This window comes from Chanodichthys erythropterus, chromosome 10, assembly GCF_024489055.1.
Source record: "Chanodichthys erythropterus isolate Z2021 chromosome 10, ASM2448905v1, whole genome shotgun sequence".
In the NCBI taxonomy this organism is placed as follows: Eukaryota; Metazoa; Chordata; class Actinopteri; order Cypriniformes; family Xenocyprididae; genus Chanodichthys; species Chanodichthys erythropterus.
Genome location: NC_090230.1, coordinates 18178868 through 18201992, shown reverse-complemented (window position 1 = coordinate 18201992; position 23125 = coordinate 18178868). Strand labels below are relative to the sequence as shown.

The window sequence follows — 23125 nt, the reverse complement described above, 5'->3', positions numbered from 1 at the left end:
GGACAGACGATGACAATGAGAGCGCTTGTTTTGTGGTTAAAACAAGTTTAAAGGCGTTTTATGCATTTTAAATGCATCACCAAGTGTTTTTGAACAAAATTAAGTTTTTTTTTGCTATAATAGTGCGACATATACCGTCAGTACTTACGTTTTTTACGAAGCATCTTCTGATATAGATCCCGTCAGAAAGCGCTCGAGCACCTCACTAGACCCGGAACTTTTGTTTCCGCGCGTCTTTTTGGCGCCAATTAATTTTCGATTTGAAAAAATAAAATAAAAATAAATAAATACATTTATTTATTTTAGTAGATTGCTTTTTCAGCAAAATTTATTTCAAGATATTTCAAGAAAAATAATTTAAGCAGACTTGTTATTCTGTTTACAGAATAAAAACATCAATTGTGAAGCAAATGTATTCAAAGTATATAATGTTGTCACAGGTATGTGTGAAGAGCCTAGAAATGCTCTTTTGCCTCCACTATTTTAACAATAAAACACAGCCTTTCATATTATTGTTTACTGTATAACTTAATTTTATTACAGTTCTGTTTGTTAGTGTATAGCAAAACATATTTCTTGACTTCATTTATTCAGACATTCCACTTAAAAAAACAGCATACACCAAACGGCACACATTTAGCACAGAGAGCCCAGATGTCATCATCAGGCTGAGAATTGGTGGAGTTAAGCTTTGAATCCTTAATTTTAAAGGATCAGAAATTGCCTCTTCTGTATTTAAGCTGTGTGAGCAGATGTGACACGACGTGTGATTGGAGATGCCCTCGTGAAAGTGCTTCATTCTTGTACTCCTTTCATACTTCTTGTCTTTAGCCTTCAAATAGAATAGAAAAATACAAGTTTACATGGATGAAAAGAAAAAAACTAATTTGTACTGGAAATACTCATTAACTTGACTGATGTATCAAAAGCAGCTTGTGATGGTTTAAATGGTTGTTCATCTATTCTCAAAACTAGCAATTGGACATTGGGTATGTTTTAGCAGCCCAATTTTGGAATCTATAGTGGCTTTAAGTACTGAATATACTGTTCATACACACCAAGTCTACACTAAAACGTTAAAAGACTGCGTCCTTCCATGATCTTCAGGTGAATATCTTCTTCAGTTTAGAGAAAAATCCCCCTTCCTCTTTCTCTGGCTCTTCCTCTCTGCTCTTCCCTGATTCTGATGTCTGTCCAGCTTGAGAACTACCTGAATAAACACACAAACATTTAGCAAAACAGCTAAAGGAAATTAAGTTTGAGCAAAGAGTGCACAGATTACTTTGCATTCATGTTGTCAGTGTGTATGAAGGTGTTTGTTGATCTACCGGTGGCTGGTCTGGTTACTCCAGTAACAGTTCCCTCCACATCCATCTCATCCTCTGCATAACTTAAGAGCAGCGTTCTCTGCTTGTGTGTCAGTTTCCTGTAGATGATCCATGAGATTGATTAGGCAAACACAAACTGGAAGTGCATATAGGCATGTGTCTGTGAAAGTCTCTTACTTAGGAATTTTGATTTTGATATATACATAATGGTCTCCGTAGCCAAAGCTATTAATGCGTGGGATGCCTTTTCCTGCCAGTTTGATCTTATGGTCTGTTTGAATGCCTGGAGGAATCTGCAAGAAACACATTTCTTCTTTTAGTCATAAAATACGGTGATGAATTCCACTGAGGCTCAATAAAAGTGTTTTTATTTTCTAACCGCAATGTCGATGGTGCTGTACAGGCCCTGTGCTCTGGCTGTTCCCCCTAGAATCGCCTGTCCTACTGAAATCATCACATCCGAGTGGATATCAGCCCCGTCACGACGAAACACTGGACTCTTCTGGACCTGCAACACAGGAAGTGACATACACACACATGAAAATTGCTTGGAATAAATGAAGCGAGAAAATAATAAGTGCAGAGCAAAATTAGAATTTAACAACAACAATTAGCAATTTAATAAATAGGATAAATTACAAGAATAACATTAATTTAAAAAGAGTTACAAAAGAGATAGTAAATATAAAATAACAGTAGAATATATATATATATATATTTATATAATTAAGTATAAAATGACAATAAGTGTACAACTATAAAATATAAATATAAAATACAATAAGTGTACAATTAAATAAAAGATAAAAGCAGCATGAAATTAACAATTAGCAAATTTAATAAACAGGAATTGATTAATTTGTTAAAAAATAAAATAACAGTATTGAGTGTAAAGTAAACAAACAGTATAAAATGAAAGAAACAAAAACCAAGTTAAAATAATTAAAAATAAAAATTATTAAAAATAGTAGAGATTTAAAGAATTAGCCACTTTAATAAATAGCAAATTTAATTAATATGAATAAATTATGAAGAAAATGTTAACAGGAGTTTCTAAAAGGTAAAGAAATGTATATAATAGTAGCTAAAGAAAAATGTAATAAGACTAAATATGCCAATAATTGTAAAAATTATCAGGTCCCAAAAAGTATATGAATACTTAAGATAAACTTAAAAAAGTATAAGAATGCCATTGTATTACATAAAATATCAAACATAGCTGTAATAAAAAAAAAAAAAAAAAAAAAAAAAAAATACAATTTCAAAAAATAAGTTTGTTAGGTTTTAAATTCATAAAATTATACATATACAGCTTAAAATAGTATTTGGACACTTACACACTTTTCTTAGTGGGACTTCCATAGTTCATTTGATTTTTTTTTTATTAATTTTTTTTATGTAATGTAATGTTAAAGCTGCAATCCCTAAGTTTTGCCTCTTTATCGCCATCTCTGTTTGAAACCTGCAATTGCAGTAATTTGTGTAATAAGAATTTTCACCGGAAAATGTCATTTGAACAAGTAAGTAACATGTCTGCCACTTTTTTTCTGACCAACTGAGAAAAAAAGCATTACAATATATCGTGCTGCCAATGATGTTTAAATCTAACGATTGCTTAGCTCATATCACATCAAACCGTGCAAATTATTATTACTGTTTTACTTTGTTCTCAAGTTGTTAATGTTAACTACATCAGCATTGCGTGACTATGTGTGTTTGGTGTGTATTAACGCTACCTGTAGATTTCAATTTCTGTAGCCACTCCGCTGTCCGAAGTCTTTTGCTTTTTATTGCAAGCTTACCATTGTGAATCAGACTAAGGTAAGGAGATAGTTTTGAACACTGGCTTATATACTTGCTCTAAAATTGATTTTGGATCATTTTTTTAACCAAAAAAGTTACGGACTGCAGCTTTAAGCGTCCAAATATTTTTGGAACTTTTTTAGACATGGGGGCATCGGGAGAAAAAACCCAACTCACCCTGAATGTGATATAAATGTATTTCTTCCCGACCGGCACCTTAACTGTCTGCCCGTCTTCTATACCTAAAACACATCCACAATAGACAGTCAGTACCTCATACAGTTCATTCTGTGCACCTACTGTATATACAGTCAGTCACGGACACACACCTGCAGGCACAGGAACCATGACGGTCTGTTTCTGTTTGGTTTGTCCAGTTGCCCGGCACATAACGCAAGGGGTGATGATGATAGAGCCCCGCCCACCACACCGTCTACACGTTGAGCGCATCATAAATGGGCCGGTGTTAATAGATTCCTACATAAAAGAGTAAATTATTAAAAAAAATTAAGAAAAATAAATGTGGTTATTAATACTGTTTCTTTGGTGTGCTCACCATGCCTGTGCCATTGCAATAGTGACACTGTGACACTTTAGTTCCCGGCTCATGACCTTTTCCGTCACAGCGTGGACAGGCGTCGTCTATGTTGACCGTTATCTCCTTATTTACGCCCTTGGCAGCCTGCATGAACGTCAGCTCCATAACAAACTACGGAGAAACAGGGTTCAGATGGTGGGAATTTAAAGAGGAACACAAATGAGGGACAGTCGTCACTGCGTGTCTCACTTCAGGTGCCTGTTCAAACATGGAGTTGAGGTCTCCAAAGCCACGCCCCCCCGTAAACTCTCCAAAGATCTTCCTGAACAGCTCTTCTGGGTCCACAGTAGCCCCGCCTCTCCAGTACTGCTGCTGCCCCGCCCCACTCGCGCTCGGACCGGCAGAACCGTATGTGTCGTACTGCTTCCTCTTCAGCTCATCACTGAGCGTCTATACACACAAAAAGGCAAAAACACACCTTATTAAAAATCCTGATGAATTTGAGTCCTTAATCTTAAATTCATTGAAAGTCTTTGGGATGTGCTGGAGTAGACGTAACAGAGTGCTCACCTCTTGCATTGTCAATACAAGATCTTGACCAAAAGTCGATACACGTCTTGATGGAAATAAATGTTGTGATTTTATTTCCATCAAGAGGTGAATCAATTTTTGGCCAGGGTCTTTATCTGTTGATCAAAGGTGACAGTAAAGACATATGTAATGTAGTGTTACAAAAGATTTTGAAATAAATTATATATAACATTCTATTCATCAAACAATCCTGAAAAAATGTATCAGTTTCCACAATATTACACAACACAACTGTTTTCGCTATTAATAATAATGTTTCTTGAGCAGCAAATCAACATATTAGAATTAGATTTCTGAAGGATCATGTGACACTGAAGAGTAATGATGCTGAAAATTCAGCTTTGCAATCAAAGAAATAAATTATATTTTAACATACTATAAATTCAAATGTGTTTTTAAATTGTAATATTATTCAATTTACAATATATTTGTTTTTGGTGTATTTTTGATCAAAATAATGCAGGATTTATGAGCATTAAGAGATTTCTTTAAATTTTTAAATCATACCTAAAACTTCAAAACAGAAATGTAAACTATTAAATTATTAAATTTAATATTACAACTCGCATAAAGCCTCTATAAAATCCTTTACAATTTAATATTTAAATAATGTTTTTACATTATATTAATGAGATTTGGGTGGAGGGAATGTGCTAAATGATTGTCCTGAAAATACTGTCACATTAGAAAAAAATCAATGGTACTAAAAAAGGCTTAATTTTTCTTTATGCAAAAAATAATTTAGTATTTTACCTATCAATTTTGGTGTAAAATATAGTACAAACAGGCTTACTTTTCACCCAATATCAGATTAATGTAACGCAAGACTTTTAGAGGAAAAATGAACATTAGATTTTCCTCACCTCATAGGCTTCTGCCAGTTTGGCAAACTTCTCTTTAGCTTCTGGGTCATCTGGGTTGGTGTCTGGATGGTATTTCTTGGCCAACTGTGAAAAAATACTCATGTTAAACTCCCATGTGAACCATCCTTCAAAAGTGAAACGAATGTCATATGGGTTGACAAACCTGGTAGTAGGCTTTCTTAATCTCTTTCTGAGAAGCAGTCCGAGGAACCCCCAAAACTTCATAGAAATCCTGCTGATGGCACCCAGAAGTAGTGTGGAAGAAATGAGAGCTGAAAACACTACGGCTCTTCAACGCTAAAAAACACAAACACACACTCAACACCAATATAAGACTATTATTAAAACATTTCCACCCCTTAATTGAAAAAGTGTCACTATTGTTATCTCTTTTATTGGTTGCAAAATAGTGAGCAATGAAATGTCAGTCAGTGGGGATTTCTCGGCGGTTCTTTCTGCAGTTTATATAATCACGCCAGTAGGTGGCGACAAGTGTATTATGAGTGAATCATTGAATTATTCACTGCCTACTTGTATGTGGTTCTGAATTTAGTGACTGAATCATTAAGGAACAAAACTTCTCCTTATGATTGAATCATTCACTCAACCAAAAACACTAAGGCTGTATCCAAGATCGCATGCTTCCCTACTATATAGTAGGTGAAAAACAGTATGTGACAATAGAGCTAGTATGTCCGAATTGTATTCATACTACACACACTCATACTATATAAAGCGTACTTTTTTAGCGGTTGTGAAGTAATTACTTATTCAAAATAATCACCTGCTCAAGACAGTATGCAATTTCGCATGCAGTCTAATGCTTTCTAAGCTACTGTAAGCTGCTCGGACATGTGCAAACTTATGTTTATCCAGCCATGAGTTTGTTTGGAAATAACTTATTTGATGGCGCAAAAACAGACAAAGTAAGTGAATATTCTATTTCTACCTAAAATGTAATTCAAAGTTAACTTCTTTTTTAGTGAACTGTTGCATAAAATATAAAACATTCAATCTTAAATCCAAGTTACCACACTTTTACGTAAGTGACAATATTGTTACCATCACAGATTTTTGTAAGGACACTTATATTGGCAATTTTGTCTGTCAGTTGCATCATCTCTTTTAATTTTACAATACCGCCGACGTAAAAGGACAAACATGTCCAGATATGTTAGAATTGATATATTTATGCAAAATAACAAGCTTGTTCCACAAGTTCATAGTGACTGCTTTGATAACATAACCAGCTCACCTGGTACCCCCTTCAATGTCACACATCCTCTGTGCCTCCAGCAGCTTAAAATTCCCCCCGTCACATAACTACGCGTCCAGCATATCCTCAAAGCCCCAATATCTCCTTGTCTAGAGGACTTTAAAAGTGCAAAGTTGCTGCGAAGTCCAGGTAATCCGCCTGACAGCCAACGTGTAGTACAGCGAGCACTGGAGGCTGCCATGTTTACATCGCTCAATGGGCCGGTTGTGTACTGCGCATGCGCTTGGGGTTTGGATTTCATTTACAATTGTTTTGCGGGTTTTCACCACTAGATGGCGTAGTATGAACACAGTTTGGGGAGCTGACAACTGTTTGATGTTTTGCTGTATGCAATAGCTTTTTTTCACTGCTAAGTTGTTAGCAGTGATGTATACAATAGGTATATAAGCCATTTCTGTAAGTTAATTCAAACACTAGCCTATATTAACCCTATAAAGCCTGTATTATATTTGATATGCAGTTTTCCAAGGCCTCTATATGATCAACATGATCAAAACCTTGATGAAAAACCCAAGACACATGTCTTTTTACTAATATTCACTGATTTTTGTAAGGTTTATTAGTTAAACATTAGATAATGTATTAACTAAAATGAACTAACCATGGGCAATACATTTGTTGCTCATTGAGAAATATAAGGTGCCATCTGATATTTATTTGCAAGTAGTCTGCTATATATATGCATGTATAGCATGTAATATATATCCTGGGAATCTAAACTACAATTTTTTTTTTCTTAGCAAAGCTGGAGTCAAAACCAGAACCAAGAATAGACCCCCTGAGGCCCAGACCCCAAGACCATCAAGACCTCTTTGCAGTAATGACTTCATTTGTATTTCCACATTTCTTTCCCACTGTACAGAAAGACTGCTGCCATAGCCAGGGGACATAGTAAGGAGTTAAACTAGCATTTTAACAGACCTGAGGTTTCTTTAAAATGATGTTTTGAACAGCGTATACTGTACTCATAAAACCCCACAGTTTCCACAAAACATAAGTGTGGTCTAACCCTGGCTCTGTTTAATACGGAGCAGTGTGGTGCTGCCGGCCCGTGGCGACTGGGGTTTGGACGGCACTAAGACCCCCTGGTGATGATGTCATAATGACTGTGGCTGATGTCATGTTGAGCTTGGTTACTGGTTGGATGCAAAGGCTTGTGTGTGTGGTGAGTTTAACCACTGCGCCTCTTATGCGACCTCCGCAGGCAGAAATACGCCCGTTTCTCTGTGAGAAACAGCTGTTTTATTTGAAATAGGGAATGGAGTGTCTTCATTTGCTTATGTCATCTCTGGGAATCCTGAACAGGATGTATTTTATGTTTAAGTTTATAAACTCCACTGAGATAATTATTGTCTATGTTAAATTAATGTATTTTTGAGTGGGCAGAGGTTCAGACCCAGGCATGGTTCATCCTTCTCTTTCAACGTAAATTTTAACAATCCCCAATCACCCTCAGTAAAAACAAGCATGGCTAACATGTGTGTTGAATTAAGAAAGTCCCACTGCTCTACAGCTCTCAACTGCTTTCAATTGTTCCCTTGTGCTCTTTCACACACGTAGACACTCGTTCTTTTGCTGACGGTTGCACACATGCTCGAGATAGACATGGCAATGAATTGCTAAACAGCTAATGTAATAGCATACCCTTGTAAAAAAGAAGTTTGCTTAATTGCATTTAATATACACTTGTAGTGTACTTCAAAACTTAAAAGTATATATTTTTTTAAAGTACTGTACTGGCAGATAGCATAATATTAATGTAATAAAACAGCAGCTGCCTTTTACAGTTCCTCCTGAACAAAACAATGTACTTATGCTGCTTTCACGCTATGTTTTAACCGTAATTACTAGATGGCAACCCGTGACGTTCTACTCTGAGTTGTTTACGTCCTCAGACTCGGATTTATACATTTCTCTGTCAATACTATCAACGCTGAAATGAATCTGCAGCAGTCAGGTGGTACAAGTAAGAGCTCTGTAAGTTGTGCATGTTCATTATTATTGTAACGTTATGTGCTTTGAGACATGAGGTAATTTAACAGTGTCTCTCATGGTGCTTTGCAGACTCTTCTGTGTGTGTTCATCTGTTTTGAAGGAGGTGTGGCTTTGGAGTCTCTCTGAAGGGAGGTTTGGATCTTATGCTTTCAAAGCTAGCTTGCTATTGCTAGCCTCTCTAAAATTGCCTGCCTTTAAAGTTAATATATTTTTAGTCTATTAAATTGTAACTTCATCATTAGAATGTGTAATTACAAATGCATTTAAATAAATTACATACAACTTTAAAAAAAAAAAAAACAAAAAAAAAACATTAAAGGTCCCTTTCTTCGTGATCCCATGTTTCAAACTTCAGTTAGTGTGTAATGTAGTTGTTAGAGTATAAATAAAATCTGTAAAATTTTAAAGCTCAAAGTTCAATGCCAAGCGAGATATTTTATTTAACAGAAGTCGCCTACATCGAACGGCCAGTTTGGACTACATCCCTCTACTTCCTTCTTTAATGACGTCACTAAAACCGTTTTTTGACTAACCTCCGCCCACAGGAATACACAAGAGTTGCGTTTGTAGAGTGTGTTTGTCGCCATGTTGTCGAAACGCTGTTATTTTCAACCCGCAGTCCAATCACCGGGTCTGATTCCGGCTCAAATTGATAGGGTAAAATTAAAGACATGTTTACAATAACACTGAGTGCATGCATCTCCACCATAGACTGTGATCTCCACGTTATGGTAAGAGGCGTGACTTTTCCGGTGACGGTGCGCTCAGAGCTGTCAAATCACAACACAGGAACCGCTGGCACAATCACTCGTTACGTATTTCTGAAGGAGGGACTTCATAGAACAAGGAAGTCATCAGCCCGTTTTTATGACAGTGGAAACAGCGGTATACAGATAAGTAAATTATGTGAAAAATACTGGGTTTTTTTACACGCGAAACATGAACATATGTTATATTGCACACTATAAACACAATCAAAGCTTCAAAAAAAACACGAAAAACGGGACCTTTAAGGTATATTTTCGTATAATGCATGTCACTACATTCGGCAGTACACTTCAAAGACAACAGAAGTATGCAATTACATATAACAATGTACTAAGTGGATCACAAAGCATGCTAAAGTTGGGCTAATTGCTTTTAAAGGCACAATATGTAATATTTCGCCACTAGAGGTTGCCAAGGAGTAGCTTGATGACGCCTTGATTTCGAGTAATCATGGGAGATGTTGTCTTCTCTTCACAGCCGGTGGAAAAGAATCCAACGTGACAAAAAAGTGTTTTTTTGGGGGGGGGTTTTCTGAGGCATTGTAAAAATATGGTACTCATGGAAAATCAAGAAAATGAGATTCAAACAATAATACTAACAGTGTTGAGCTATATAACAATGATTAGTTTTCTGTCTATGTATGCAAACAATTGTTCCCATTATTTTTAATAAAACATATAATATATTAAAGCATCTTTGGTGTTTCTATGGTTTCTACAAAATAAAATAAAAAGGGTAATGAAGGAATGATGCCATTGATAGGCGACGCACGGACATGATCCATGTCCTGGTTAAAATTGATTATTTCTCTGGATTTAATCATTCTTGGAAACATTTGGGATAATGTAAGTACACAAGTCAACAAAATAGCCTATTTAAGTGGTTTTTGGATATTTTAATTATATATAATTGAGTGTTTAGAAAATTAATAGCAAGTAATCTCCACAACAAGCTGCATAATTTAAGATATCAATCTTGTCTGTAGCACAAACAGTGTGGGATGTGCTGTGCGCCAAAGTTGGTGACATAGTTATTAGTTTGTTCAGTTCTCTAACCTGTGTATAACGACTATTAATAGTGATGACTGCTCAGTGTTGTACAAATATGCAATGTGCCCAACCTTGACTAAAAATGTCCTTCAGCTGAAATATATGATTTATTTGTGGAGCAGGACAGATTGACAGTTGGCTCTGATCAGAAGCTGGTGTGGTAAAGCTGTCACAAAGGAACTTTATTGCGGTAATTGTGTTTTTTTCCAGCTAGCTTGCTGGGTGAGAGCGGGTATGTGAGAACTGAGTGGAGGCTATGACCTTTCATTAAAATGAGCCCCAAAAACTCATTAAAGACCAGGGCAAGACGTTCTTTCACATGATTATATGCTTGTTCCTTAGACATTTCACTTTATTAAATGTGTTTAAAGCAGGATCAGTGTTTGCTGTGTGTGAATGAATGCATTTCGGATATTCAATTGGATCCACAGTGTATGTATGGTATGGGGGAGGTTGTTATGCTTGACCCATGGTAGTTAGGAAGCATCTGGTGTTGCCATAGTGCCATTATTCTGGCTAAAACCGCCCACTTTGACAGGAAGAGACCTTTGAACTGACATTTAAGCGACCAACCACAGTTTGTTTGGTTTGGATGTGCTGTGTTTCTCTGAACTAGTTGATACCAAAAAATTTGATTGAAAAAAAAAAACTAATTCAAAATGTGACCAAAGAGTCAGATCGTTTCGATGATCATTCAGATCATTCGATGATTTTTAGCCAACTCTTGACATTTTTGAGTGAAATATACATTAAACGGTGAGTGAATGGTGCCATACATGGCCTGAGAAGAAAAGAATCAGAAAGACAGAAAGGGAAAAAGAAGGAAGCAGTGCGGTCATGGAGAAATGAAGGGAGATGCGATCCCAGAGAAGTCACAAATGATAGACAACACAGCAGGCTAACCGTAATCACAGAGTACGACACCAGCCTCTCAACGTCCATAAAATGGGATTTTCACAGGCCAAATAACTACAATCTTGTGGCATTTGTGTGTGTGTGTGTGAATCTGTTTCCCATTACTCCCATTTCCCCTCAATCCCAGTTGCAATATTCTATAGGCTCTGATCACTGCCACATGCGGGTCAAGGGGCAGAGCGAGGAGGGATCAAAGTTCGGAGGTCAGAGGGATGTTGCTCGTTTTCAAGAATTAACTGTAATTCAGTGTTAGATTATAGAGCAATTACGTAGATTATGTCCTTTCCAACCAAGGCCACACATCACCCCTGCATTAAACAGAGGGATAGAGTTACTGAGCATGTATGTATGTGCTGCAGGAACACATAAATTCATGCACCAGCCTGATCTGTCACTCTTTTGGAGTTTATAAAACTTGATTTGTGTTAGCGTGTTCAGTATGGCAGGGTTAAAGTCTTTACAATGAGTAGAATAACATGAAGAAAGTATTATGAGACTGAGCCGAGAGCAAGTGTTTCCTAATCCTGGAGCACCCCCAAGACTTCTTGTCTCTTTTTTTGGCACAGCCAATTTCGCTCATGAACATGTGTTGAATCAGGTGTGCTAGGGAAGGTAGGCATCCAAAATGTGCAGGGTTAGGGTTTCTCCAGGGCCAAGATTGGTGAACCTGTCTCTAAATAAAAAAATGAAGGTGTCACACTATGGTTCAGTCTTCAATAGGGTTTCCTTGCCTCAGCTATCCACCTTACCATCTTAATGACCTTGACATTGCCAAGTAGGACATATTACTAGATCAACATCCTTGGAACAACATTCCTAAAACCAAGGGTGTTCATTCCTGCTCTTGGAGATTCACCATCCTGCTGAGTGTATGTTTGTAAATGAACCCCAAAGCCTTGATCATCTGGAAAGAGCAAGACTGAGAACCTCAAGTACGAAACAATCAAATTTTAGATATATGAAAAGACGTAGGGTTATTGTGAAGGCAAATTAGCAAAATTTTCTAGGTGAAAAAGGTTTGTTGTCTTTTGTCAGTTGTATGAAGTTTGACAGCTCACACAGAAATCACTTTAAAACCAAGCAGCTTTCTGTTGGTCAATACAGTATATCCATGTGACTATTTTGAAATCTGTGTGAGGAAATCTTTTAATATTACAGATTGGGTTTATTCCTATTTAAAGGTGCCCTAGAACTTTTTTTTAAAGATGTAATATAAGTCTAAGGTGTCCCCTGAATGTGTCTGTGAAGTTTCAGCTCAAAATACCCCATAGATTTTTTTATTCATTTTTTTTTAACTGCCTATTTTGGGACATCATTATAAATGAGCCGATTCAGGGTGTGTGGCCCTTTAAATCTCGTGCTCCACGCCCCAAGAGCTAGTGCTTGCCTTAAACAACATAAAAAAATTCAAACAGCTAATATCAAAATGGATCTTTACAAAGTGTTCGTCATGCAACGTCTAATCGCGTAAGTACAGTGTTTATTTGAATGTTTACATTTGTTTATGAATGAGTTTGATAGTGCTCCGTGGCTAAAGCTAACATTACACACTGTTGGAGAGATTTATAAAGAATGAAGTTGTGTTTATGAATTATACAGACTGCAAGTGTTTAAAAATGAAAATAGCTTGTCTCCGTGAATACAGTAAGAAACGATGGTAACTTTAACCACATTTAACAGTACATTAGCAACATGCTAACGAAACATTTAGAAAGACAATTTACAAATATCACTAAAAATATCATGTTATCATGGATCATGTCAGTTATTATTGCTCCATCTGCCATTTTTCGCTATTGTCCTTGCTTGCTTACCTAGTCTGATGATTCAGCTGTGCACATCCAGACGTGTAATCCCTTTCATAATGTTGGGAACATGGGCTGGCATATGCAAATATTGGGGGCGTACATATTAATGATCCCGACTGTTACATAACAGTCTGTGTTATGTTGAGATTCGCCTGTTCTTCGGAGGTCTTTTAAACAAATGAGATTTATATAAGAAGGAGGAAACAATGGAGTTTGAGACTCACTGTATGTCTTTTCCATGTACTGAACTCTTGTTATTTAACTATGCCAAGGTAAATTCAATTTTTGAATCAAGGGCACTTTTAAAGCTGCAGTCCGTAAGTTTTGCCTCTTTGTTGCCATCTCTGTTTGAAATTGCAGTTATTTGCAGAATTATCATCTTTACTCACTAAAAAATGTTGGGTTAAAAATAACCCAACAAGTAACCCAACTATGGGTTAACATAGCACCTTCCCAACTGTGGGTTATTTTTAACCCAATGGTTGGGTTAAATGCCAGTTGGGTGAAAAAATAACCCAACAGTTGGGTTAAAAATAACCCACAGTTGGGAAGGTGCTATGTTAACCCATAGTTGGGTTACTTGTTGGGTTATTTACTAACTATGACTATTAACCTTTATTCATGACATTATTTTAATATATACAATACACTTTGTTTTCTAGATTGTTTATTTGTATAAAATAATATGTTTTAACAAATATATTTTAAATTACAAATGAAATATTGTGGAGCCATTTAATGTAAATATAAGTGTACATATTAAATTCAAAACACACAAGTGTAAATCAATTCAAAACCTATGCAAATTTGTACAAACAGTACACATTCAAAACCTGCACAAACATGTACAGAGTAAACTCAAAACATAAAATATGTATACAGAACACAAAAATTCAAAATGAACACTATTTAAACCTACACAAAAGTGTACAGTAAATATTAAATTCAAAACCTATAAATTTGCAAACAGTACACAATTAAAACCTATATTTAAAACCTTCACAACCATGTAAACTCAAAACATACATAAAATATGCACATATACAGAACACACAAATACAAAATGAACGCTAAATGAAAAACTACGAGTACACATAAATTCATAACATTAAATCCTTCAATAAATAAACATATCACGCGTACAGCAGGCGCTTGAGGTCCGCAGTGAGGTCAGCCACAGGTAGGAATAATGGAATAGGACTCCGGTTCTATTATGTGGGTCAACACTGTACATTGTATGCATTGATGTGTTGTAAACATACCTTAAGTAATAAAACCACAAATATGTTGGACCTGATGATGATCAAAGTTCTTAAGGAGGCAGCAGAGTTGAAGGAACCCCTCTTAACAGTCAACGTTTGAAGTGGATCCCAAAAAAAAATATATACATAAAAAACTTGGGAGTTCTCTTTGTCCTCAAGGCATCAAGTCATGTGGATCCTGGCTTGTCTCACTGCTCAGGTAATGCATTATATTAGTGCCAACCTTCAAAGAATAAATAAAGTTCAGTTGGCATGCACTGTGACAACATAAGCAATGTAAAATTATGTAAAAGTTAACTGAAGCAGTGCTGTACTGAATTAAAATATAGTCACTGCATTGAGCGCACGCATGCAATATGTGACGTAGTCTAGTAACAGTTAGGTTAGACTAGTGCGCGTGCATATTTAGAGTGTATGCTTTCACTGTGCGTGGTTTAGTCTATTAAAATGCCTTTACAATGACCCAGAATTCAAGGTAAGGGGCAAAAATGCTCCAGTATATCCTTTATATTTATATCACTTAATATAGTTAACCAATATTACACAGCGCCATTTGTCTCCAAATATCAACAATTACAAATATGATATTGATTTTATTCGGCGTACAGTTTAATGCACAATAACTTAATATCAATGGACTTTCATTTTAGACACTAAATCGCCTGTTTCACCAATGAAAATAGTTCCAAACAAAGTCCACAGAATTGTTTTGCATCTCTGAGCAACACTTCCTGAATTGATCAGCCGTTTGAATGAATCTGTTCAATCCGGTTGAATCTCAATGACTCACTCATTAGCAGGGACTTGCTGTCACCTACTGGCGGGTTTAATTTCAGGTTTAAAGTGTCTTTTCATTTTTTTTAAATAATTTCAAATAACCCTTCTGGGCCTTAAAGAGATACTCCACCGTTTTTTCATATTAAACTATGTTATTCCCTTAACTAAGACTTGTTGATACATACCTCTCTCGTCTCAGTGCGTGCACTAAATCGCTCTGTGTTGCGGCGAAACTTTGTTAGCACTTAGCTTAGCCCAGTTCATTCAATAGGGGCCAAGCAGAGAAGCTACCAAACACCTCCACGTTTTCCCTATTTAAATACAGTTACTCGACTAGTGTAACTCGACCTAGGACGGTGACACAAAACAAAACGTTGCGCTTTTCTAAGCGTGTAAAATGGATAACTATATTGTATGGCGGAATACCATAGCAATTGCTCGGGAGCACTTTGACTTGGCGCACGTTGGTTCTATTGACGGAAATGAGAGGGAGGAGGAGAGGGAGTGGGGACGACTTTTCACTTTTCACGCCATACAATATAGTTATCCATTTTACACGCTTAGAAAAGCGCAACGTTTTGTTTTGTGTCACCGTCCTAGGTCGAGTTATACTACTCGAGTAACTGTATTTAAATAGGGAAAACGTGGAGGTGTTTGGTAGCTTCTCTGCTTGGCCCCTATTGAATGAACTGGGCTAAGCTAAGTGCTAACAAAGTTTCGCGAGACAGAGCGATTTAGTGCACGCACTGAGACGAGAGAGGTATGTATCAACTCGTCTTAGTTAAGGGAATAACACAGTTTAATATGAAAAAACAGTGGAGTATCCCTTTAATAATTTTAGTTGCATGGACACCTAATGGAGGGACAGAAATTTCTCTGATTTCTTTAAAAAGATTTTGATTTGCGTTCCAAAGATGAGTGAAGGTCTTATGGTTGTGGAACAACATGAAGGTGAGAACATTTTTGGATAAACTAACACATTAACAAGCAGAATCAATATGTACAGAGCAGTGTAATTTATCATAGCTAATTTTGCAGTGTTGCTTTTACTTACAGGGTGATTGTCAGTTAAGCTGTGCTTCATTTCAGCACCATTTTCCCAGCTGTGAGACATGGCGATGATGGCAGGACAGCGGGAAGGGTTTTGAAGGCAGTTTCTCCATGACCATCTTTGAAAGACAAGTTTAAAAAAATTGTATTTATACCACGTGTGTGGACAAATTTCACAAGCATGACATGGTCAATACAGTTTTTCCCAAAATAAAACAACCCTTCACTATTCTGAACATCATTAAACTCAGCATTCCATTTCTTCAATAGCTTTTGTTCCAAAGCATCAAATCCATGCAGTTTGCTGAGGTGTTGTACGTCTAATGAACACATTAGCTTGGCTGTGAGGACTTCTTGCGTTCTTTTGATACTAAATCGTTGTCAGTCATTAAACAACTTGGATTCTGTTTAAATTAAAACAATGTATTAAAATGAAGGAAGACAACTGAGAAAAAAACAAAACAAGAGTAATAAACTGTACCCCAGTGTTTCCCAAACATCCTGGTTCTGTAGTAGCTCTAGCACTGCAAATTTTGTCTCTCTAATCCTGATTTAACTTACCAGCTTGTTAGCAGAGAGACTTCAAGGTCGGAAAAGGGTGTCAGATAAGGAAGACATCAAAAATGTGTATTGCTGGGGATAATCTAGGACCAGTTGAGAACCACTGTCATCCATCAGCATAAAACTTTCATCCACTTCTTGCTCTGTGTTACAATAAAACAGAAAAATGAAATATTGTCAGTATTTTAAAAAAAGTTGTCACTTATTTAAATAGCTTACCTTCAAATGTTTCCATTAAACAGCAGGTTGTTGTAGTCTTTGCTTCACAAATTATTCCATTTGTCTAAAACACAAGTATAAACACATTTAGTACAAAACAAATGCAAGAACTAACATAACGTTAGCTTCATAAGAAATAATAGTACAAAGATGCTTCAGATACCCCTGTAATACATTTACATGAACTACTATATAGAACATGCATTATTAATATACCACATTTACCAGACTTGCATTTAGTGTTACTACAGTAAATCTAATAAACAGTAGGTTATTTATCGATAACTACTCATGAACTAATCGTTCATTGGTTGCACAACATTTTTCCAGCTTTTGCATAGAAGCTTTCATCTTACAATATCTTAGATTTTAGCGAATTCAAACAGCCCTGTTGTGGTGCCGTATGATCGAGGATCGAGGACCGAGCTCGCGCTGCGTAGGCCGATATGATAAACGGTCCGTGCGGCGCGGCCCGGCTCAAACGACACTTTCGTTCCGCATTTTTAAAAGACCTCCTACAAAAAAGTACTTTTTTAAAGTCTGAAGCTCAAATTTAGTTGTCATATTATGAAAGATTATCACGAAGACCGTAAAACATGCGTAATATTGGATAGTGATTGCTGAGACCTAATCTTCCTTAGTAAAAATATAAAATTCAGTTGTAGAATATACGTAAGTTATTGTTTTACTACACAATACCTAATGTTATAAAAGTTTTATATAAGAAAACGACATGGCTTACCTTCATAATCAGGCTGCAGCAGCTTCTTTCCGTTGACTGTCCCTGGACCGTTAAAATTTGAACCGTCACGGGATCCGCATTTAACCCAACAGATGGGTTATTAATAAAAATAACCCAACGATTTTAAAAATGACCCAACATTTTTGGTAAATAACCCAACCTAGTGACCCAATATGTGTAACCCAACGGTTGGGTTAATAAAATAACCCAACGTTTTTTACTGTGTACGTGGGTTGTGCATTGGCATGACTGCGTGGATGAATCTAATGTTTTGAGGAGTAACATTATGTGTGGGCTGTCAGTCTCCGCACTGATGTGGATACTGTACTTCTGAATCACAGATTCTACGTCTTGGAAGTATGACCAAAATAAGAATTTTCACCAGAAAATGTCATCTGAACAAGCAAGTAACATGTCTGCCACTTTTGTTCTGACCAACTGAGAAGAAAAAGCATTACAATAAATTGTGCTATCAATGGAGATTTAAATCTAATGATCGCTTAGCTCGGATCACGTCAAACTGTGCAACTTATTATCATTGTTATACTTTGTTTTCAAATTGTTAATGTTAACATCAGCATTGCGTGACTATGTGTGTTTAGTGTGAAGTAGCATCCAAAGTCTTTTGTTTTTGACTACGGGAGAATTTTGTTACTTATGATTGTCATTTATACCTTTCTGGATTACAATCTGCCATCAAAATGACAAATTTAATTATTGCAACTCCTGTGAAAAAAGGCTATAAATGATCCGTCACCTGCAGCGTCCGGGAATCCTTTTTTATATATACAGACGTGACATAATGACGCAAAGGCAATCTCGTATTTCCCACGGAAACCTACCAGTACCACTCAAATTAAAAAAATAATTATTACAAGCTTACTGTTGTGAATCGGGCTGAGGTGAGGAAAAATAGTTTTGAACACTGGCTGGTTATGTACTTGCTCAAAAATTGATTTTGGATCACTTTTAACCAAACAAAATTACAGACTGCAGCTTTACATGATTGGACTTTGGCCCTAAATTCAAAGTACAATAGTAAATGTACTTTATTTTTATGATTGGGTTAGAGATAGTGTTACAGGAATGTTGTTTCTGGACCAACAATAGTTATTAATCCAGGAACTAGGCAAGATCGTTGTGGCCTTCCCATTCTTTGGTACACTATATAAACGTTTTCTTTATTGGTAAAGTTCCTGCTGAGAAGGTTTCAATTACTTTGAATTTTGACTATAGGAATGCTTGTATTGACTGGTTAATGCTAATCTGATGCCGGTTTAGCTTGTAGATTGGCATAAGCTGTACACCATTTAATAAAGCTGGTTGACCACTGAATATTTGGTAGTTGAGTAACTTGATGGGGACACTAGTAAACCAGCATCCAAAATACAATGTATGCTAGTGAACAGCCATGCTAGTGTTTAGAGCAAGATTAATTGAAAATTATATTATTGGTGTTTTATTTAGGCATCGAGTATTGATGTAACTCATCCATCATCTAATAGGTCTCAAGTTTTGTTTTGATGTACTGCAACTGAAGTGTAAGTCCTGTGAGAAGGAAAAAGGAGGAAAAATAGATCCTCCGGGGTGGGGTGTTTTGGACCTAGTTCATTATCAATACACAGCCCAGATTTTTTTGGAAACAAACCTACAGCAGATGGACAGACTTTATAAACTGTCTGTATTGGGGACAGATTCAGACCTGCATCAAGTGAGTGTTTTGGTCAAGTCCCAAATGGTGCCTTGATTATAGCTGTTTCAATCAGAGGAACATTGTTTTAGCCACATGCACAGTGATTACAGAGGTTGACCGAAAATTGGAGAAGGAAACTATTGCTTCTTGTAAAGACTCAACTTGTTTTGCAAAGGAAAAAAAGGCTGGTGGAAGACACCAGCAGGAGGCAAAAAATTCTAGCAACCTATGGTCGAACTGTAACAGCAGCTTTCGTAAAGTTTCTCATTACCCATTTTGACTCATTACTCTTTCGTTTGTGTAAAGATACTGTCATCTACAGTTCCGGAATGGCAAGATTATAAACTTATAATCGAGGAGTATAAATAAAACACAATAAACTGGTCACGGTATTTCAGTCCTATCCTTTGTGACTCCATTTAGGGAGAGTTATCCGCCGTGTGTTCTTGTTATAGGTCAGGCAAGGGCCTTTTTTACTACAATGGGCATTTGACAAACAGTTCCTTTCATTCTCTTTAAACATATAATTAGACGAAAATGCCACAAGACAGAATCAAAGTCAGGCCCATAATTAGTGTAAAAGTAGTTTTGCCTCGTCTTGACTGGTTAGTTTCTGGTGCGAGGTGACAGATCCCTAAATCACTGAAAGCTCGTGTGAACCCTGTCTCTTTCTCATCTCTCATGGCTGCCCTCTCGTCTAGAGCCTCTGAAACATAAACAGTATATGTGGTAACGGTGTGTGGGGTTTGTCAGATTTATGGGCATCAAACTTTGAGTAGAGGAGGGAAGACTCACAGCGGGTGAGTTCGGTACACCCTGCTAACTCTGGAACATCTTAAGGAAATTTAGGAGGAACTTCAGAAACAAAGTTGGTACTTTAATTAAACACAACTGAGAATCCCATCAAGTAACTTTTGAGCAATAAAATTGAGTGCAAGATTTTGTAGTAGATTTTTTGTTTCTGGGGAAGCAACAAAAGGCAAGAAAAGGCGTTTCAGTGATGTTCTTCTCAGCCGGGCTGGCCTTGACCTCCGACCCCATAATGCAGGGGAACCCGTGCAGTGTTGCGTTCCCAATGCAGCTTCTTGGTGACTGGGTAATCTCAGAGGTTATGCTCCCTGTGGGAACAAGGCTCCCGGGTTCCTCTTTAGGCCAGAGATGACTTGTAAAACATGGCCACAGAAGAGAGATAGGCCATTTTGACCTGACATTAAACTGTAGATTCTCAGACCAAGACTAATAACTTATAACTTAGTGCTTCCTAACTACTCTCTAGTTCAAATCTATCTGGTTCTGTGCCTGATTTCAGGAACATTGTGTAGAAAATTCATCTATACATAGATCTGAGATCTAATTTACAGATCTATTAGGTTTTTTTAGGCATCATCCTAACTGAAACAGCCCATCATAAGTGAAAAATGTTAAAGATATGAAAGATTTTAAAACTTGATAAAGTCAGCGTCTCTATATCTGTGCAGCATACAGATCCTCAGGTGAGCCTGGCTTGATTTCTATCGAGTATAATCAAAGACCCTTTCAAGGAAAGTCTGTTGATTTGGCGGCCATATTTGCAACACCTCCGGGCAGCTATATCGGGCATCCAAGACCAAGTCCTATCTAATCCTAAAAACTCAAAAACTGCTTGCTGAACTTACAATTAAATAACATATTTCAAATCAGCAACAAAATCTGACATGAACTGACCATAAAGGTTGTTTCTTATGCCCAAATAGCATTAAAAAAATTCTATCGGCAGCTGCAGCAGTTACACAATAACTTTACCAATAAGCGATTTGCTCTGTTATTTAGAAGGCGGGAATTATTCCACCATATTGCGTGATTGCGAGATTGAAGCCTTAAACACTATGCAGGCAGTTCGCTGGAACGTTGTTAATATTTCAGTCTATAAATGCACATAAATGCATCTCTTTGTGTGTGTGTGTGTGTGTGTGTATCTTCTGCATCTAAGTAAACAACCAGCTGAGAGGCCTAACAGACCTTTAATGCAGCTGTCAAAATTCACAACTCCCATAATACAAACATCACATCCAAACCTCTCACACTTGCTGACCATTATTCCCCTGAGCTGTTCTTTTGAAATCCATCTCAGAAAAAGCGGAAATCCAACAGTCTGGTGGTAATTGCTACGATTGATGATGATTCGTTTTTTACGACAACATAATTTAAACAGCATTCCTTTTTAGAGTTACTGTTAATTATCGGTGCTCTTCAGCCAAGCTGTATAAAACTCTCCTGTTCAGTTCAGTCAAATAACCCTCATAAATCTTGTTTTTTTTTTTTTTTTTTTTTTGGAAGCCTTGGAAAGTACATTTTGGACCTTTGTCCCAATAAAACATATCGTATCTGCACTTTTACTTATGGCCCACTTCTCCACCTTGGCTCTGATCAGCTATACTGGGGTAAATGGCCTCATCTACACAGATGGAAATACTGAGCTCAGAGCACTGCAATTTAGCTATGAGAAAAAAATGAGACTAGACTGTGTGTGTGTGTGTGTGTGTGTGTGTGTGTGTGTGTGTGTGTGTGTGTGTGTGTGTGTGTGTGTTTGTCTATTTATGTGTGTCCTTATGAAAAATAAGCGATCAAGTTGCAGTGCACTGTGTGTGTGTGTGTGTGTGTGCGCGCGAGAACAATCCTATGCAGATCTTGGTGAACCTTCCTAGATTTTAGTGTAACATTGGCATGCGAGGCAGAGCAAGATGCAAATAGGTATTTCAGTCTTAATCACTAAGGTGATAAAGATGAGGGTAAAGGGAATTTTATTTATATTAAGAGATGAGAATTGTGGTATTTCATTTGTGTTCTGCTTTCATTCTATGGTTGCTGTTTTTAGCTGATTTTTCAATCTTTTAATGCAGGAATTCACAAACATTTTGTCAGCTGAACCCCTTTTACTTGTAGTAGCCCTTGGGATTTTAAGTTAAAGGCATAATAAGCAATTTTTGCTGCTAGAGGTCGCTTATTCAAAGCAAAGGCGTAGCTTGATGACGGCTTGATTTCACAGAATCATATCTTCACGTCTACAGCCAGTGGGAAAGAATCCGTCAGGCGACTCTGGCAGAAATCATGTTCATGGATGAGCTAATGTATAAAAGATTTATTAACATTACTGTAGTATGAAGCAGGGTGTGGCTAAAAGCCGTTGGAGTGAAACGAGGCCGCTGGAGCGATTGCTAATGAAAGACAAGCGCGTCACTCAGCTCGAGAGCAGTGGAGCTTTTATTATGCCAAAGATGCCGCTTCCGCTTCTTCTGATCATGCATATGTGGGGTAAAGCAGGACTGTTTTATCATATTTGATACATTTGTGTGTTGAAAGTTGTTATAATGCTACTCTGTGCGTTCACTCGCCAGCTACTATGAGACACTTGTTACACACTGCAGTAAGCTAGACTGATGGAACAAGATTAGTAAACTGCTCTGCTTTATGAGGCTGAAAACTATATCACTCGATTATCTTTGTTTCTGGTTTTGTGTTTTGGTAAACACTGTTACAAAGAGCACAAACTCACACAAAAAGCCAAGAGTGAAACTGCCCACCAGATGAAACACCGATCACCAAAATGGTGACCAAACATTTCCAATAAAACATCAACATCTAAACCTCTGTTAATTCTCAAAAAGAACTTCTGCTGAGATCTTGAGAGATTTAATGTCTTCTTTTATTTTCAGTTGATTTCAGGCTGTGTGGCGTTTAGGCATTTGTAGTTGTGTTTCATTTTCTGAGAGTGGAAGCATGATGTTGAACCAACATCACATTGTAACATTGATTCAATGCCATTACCATTGATTTTTTGTTAAAATTTCAACAATTTTTCAACATTAATTGAGGGTGCAAAAGTGATATTGATTCAATGCGGTTACCGT

General features: G+C 36.9%; 1 protein-coding gene across 3 annotated transcripts; it reads right to left on the bottom strand.

Annotated features, from left to right (window-relative positions):
• Positions 1-441: 441 nt before the first annotated feature.
• dnaja3b (DnaJ heat shock protein family (Hsp40) member A3b) lies at positions 442-6585 on the bottom strand. Of its 3 annotated transcripts, none has more exons than XR_010896261.1 (12): positions 6379-6585; positions 5287-5420; positions 5124-5207; positions 3919-4119; positions 3688-3840; positions 3461-3608; positions 3309-3373; positions 1708-1836; positions 1506-1621; positions 1329-1426; positions 1059-1206; positions 442-832 (listed from the first exon to the last, which is right to left on the bottom strand). XR_010896261.1 is itself a non-coding variant. In XM_067398748.1 (12 exons), exons 1-11 carry the CDS (start codon positions 6578-6580, stop codon positions 1104-1106), a joined length of 1437 nt encoding a protein of 478 aa, XP_067254849.1. In that variant the 5' UTR covers positions 6581-6585; the 3' UTR covers positions 442-832; positions 1059-1103. The 3 variants fall into 3 exon arrangements, 2 of the variants coding, with proteins under 2 accessions (XP_067254849.1, XP_067254850.1); XM_067398748.1 differs by having other exon boundaries at positions 1059-1210; XM_067398749.1 differs by lacking the exon at positions 1059-1206.
• Between the last annotated feature and the right edge of the window lie 16540 nt (positions 6586-23125).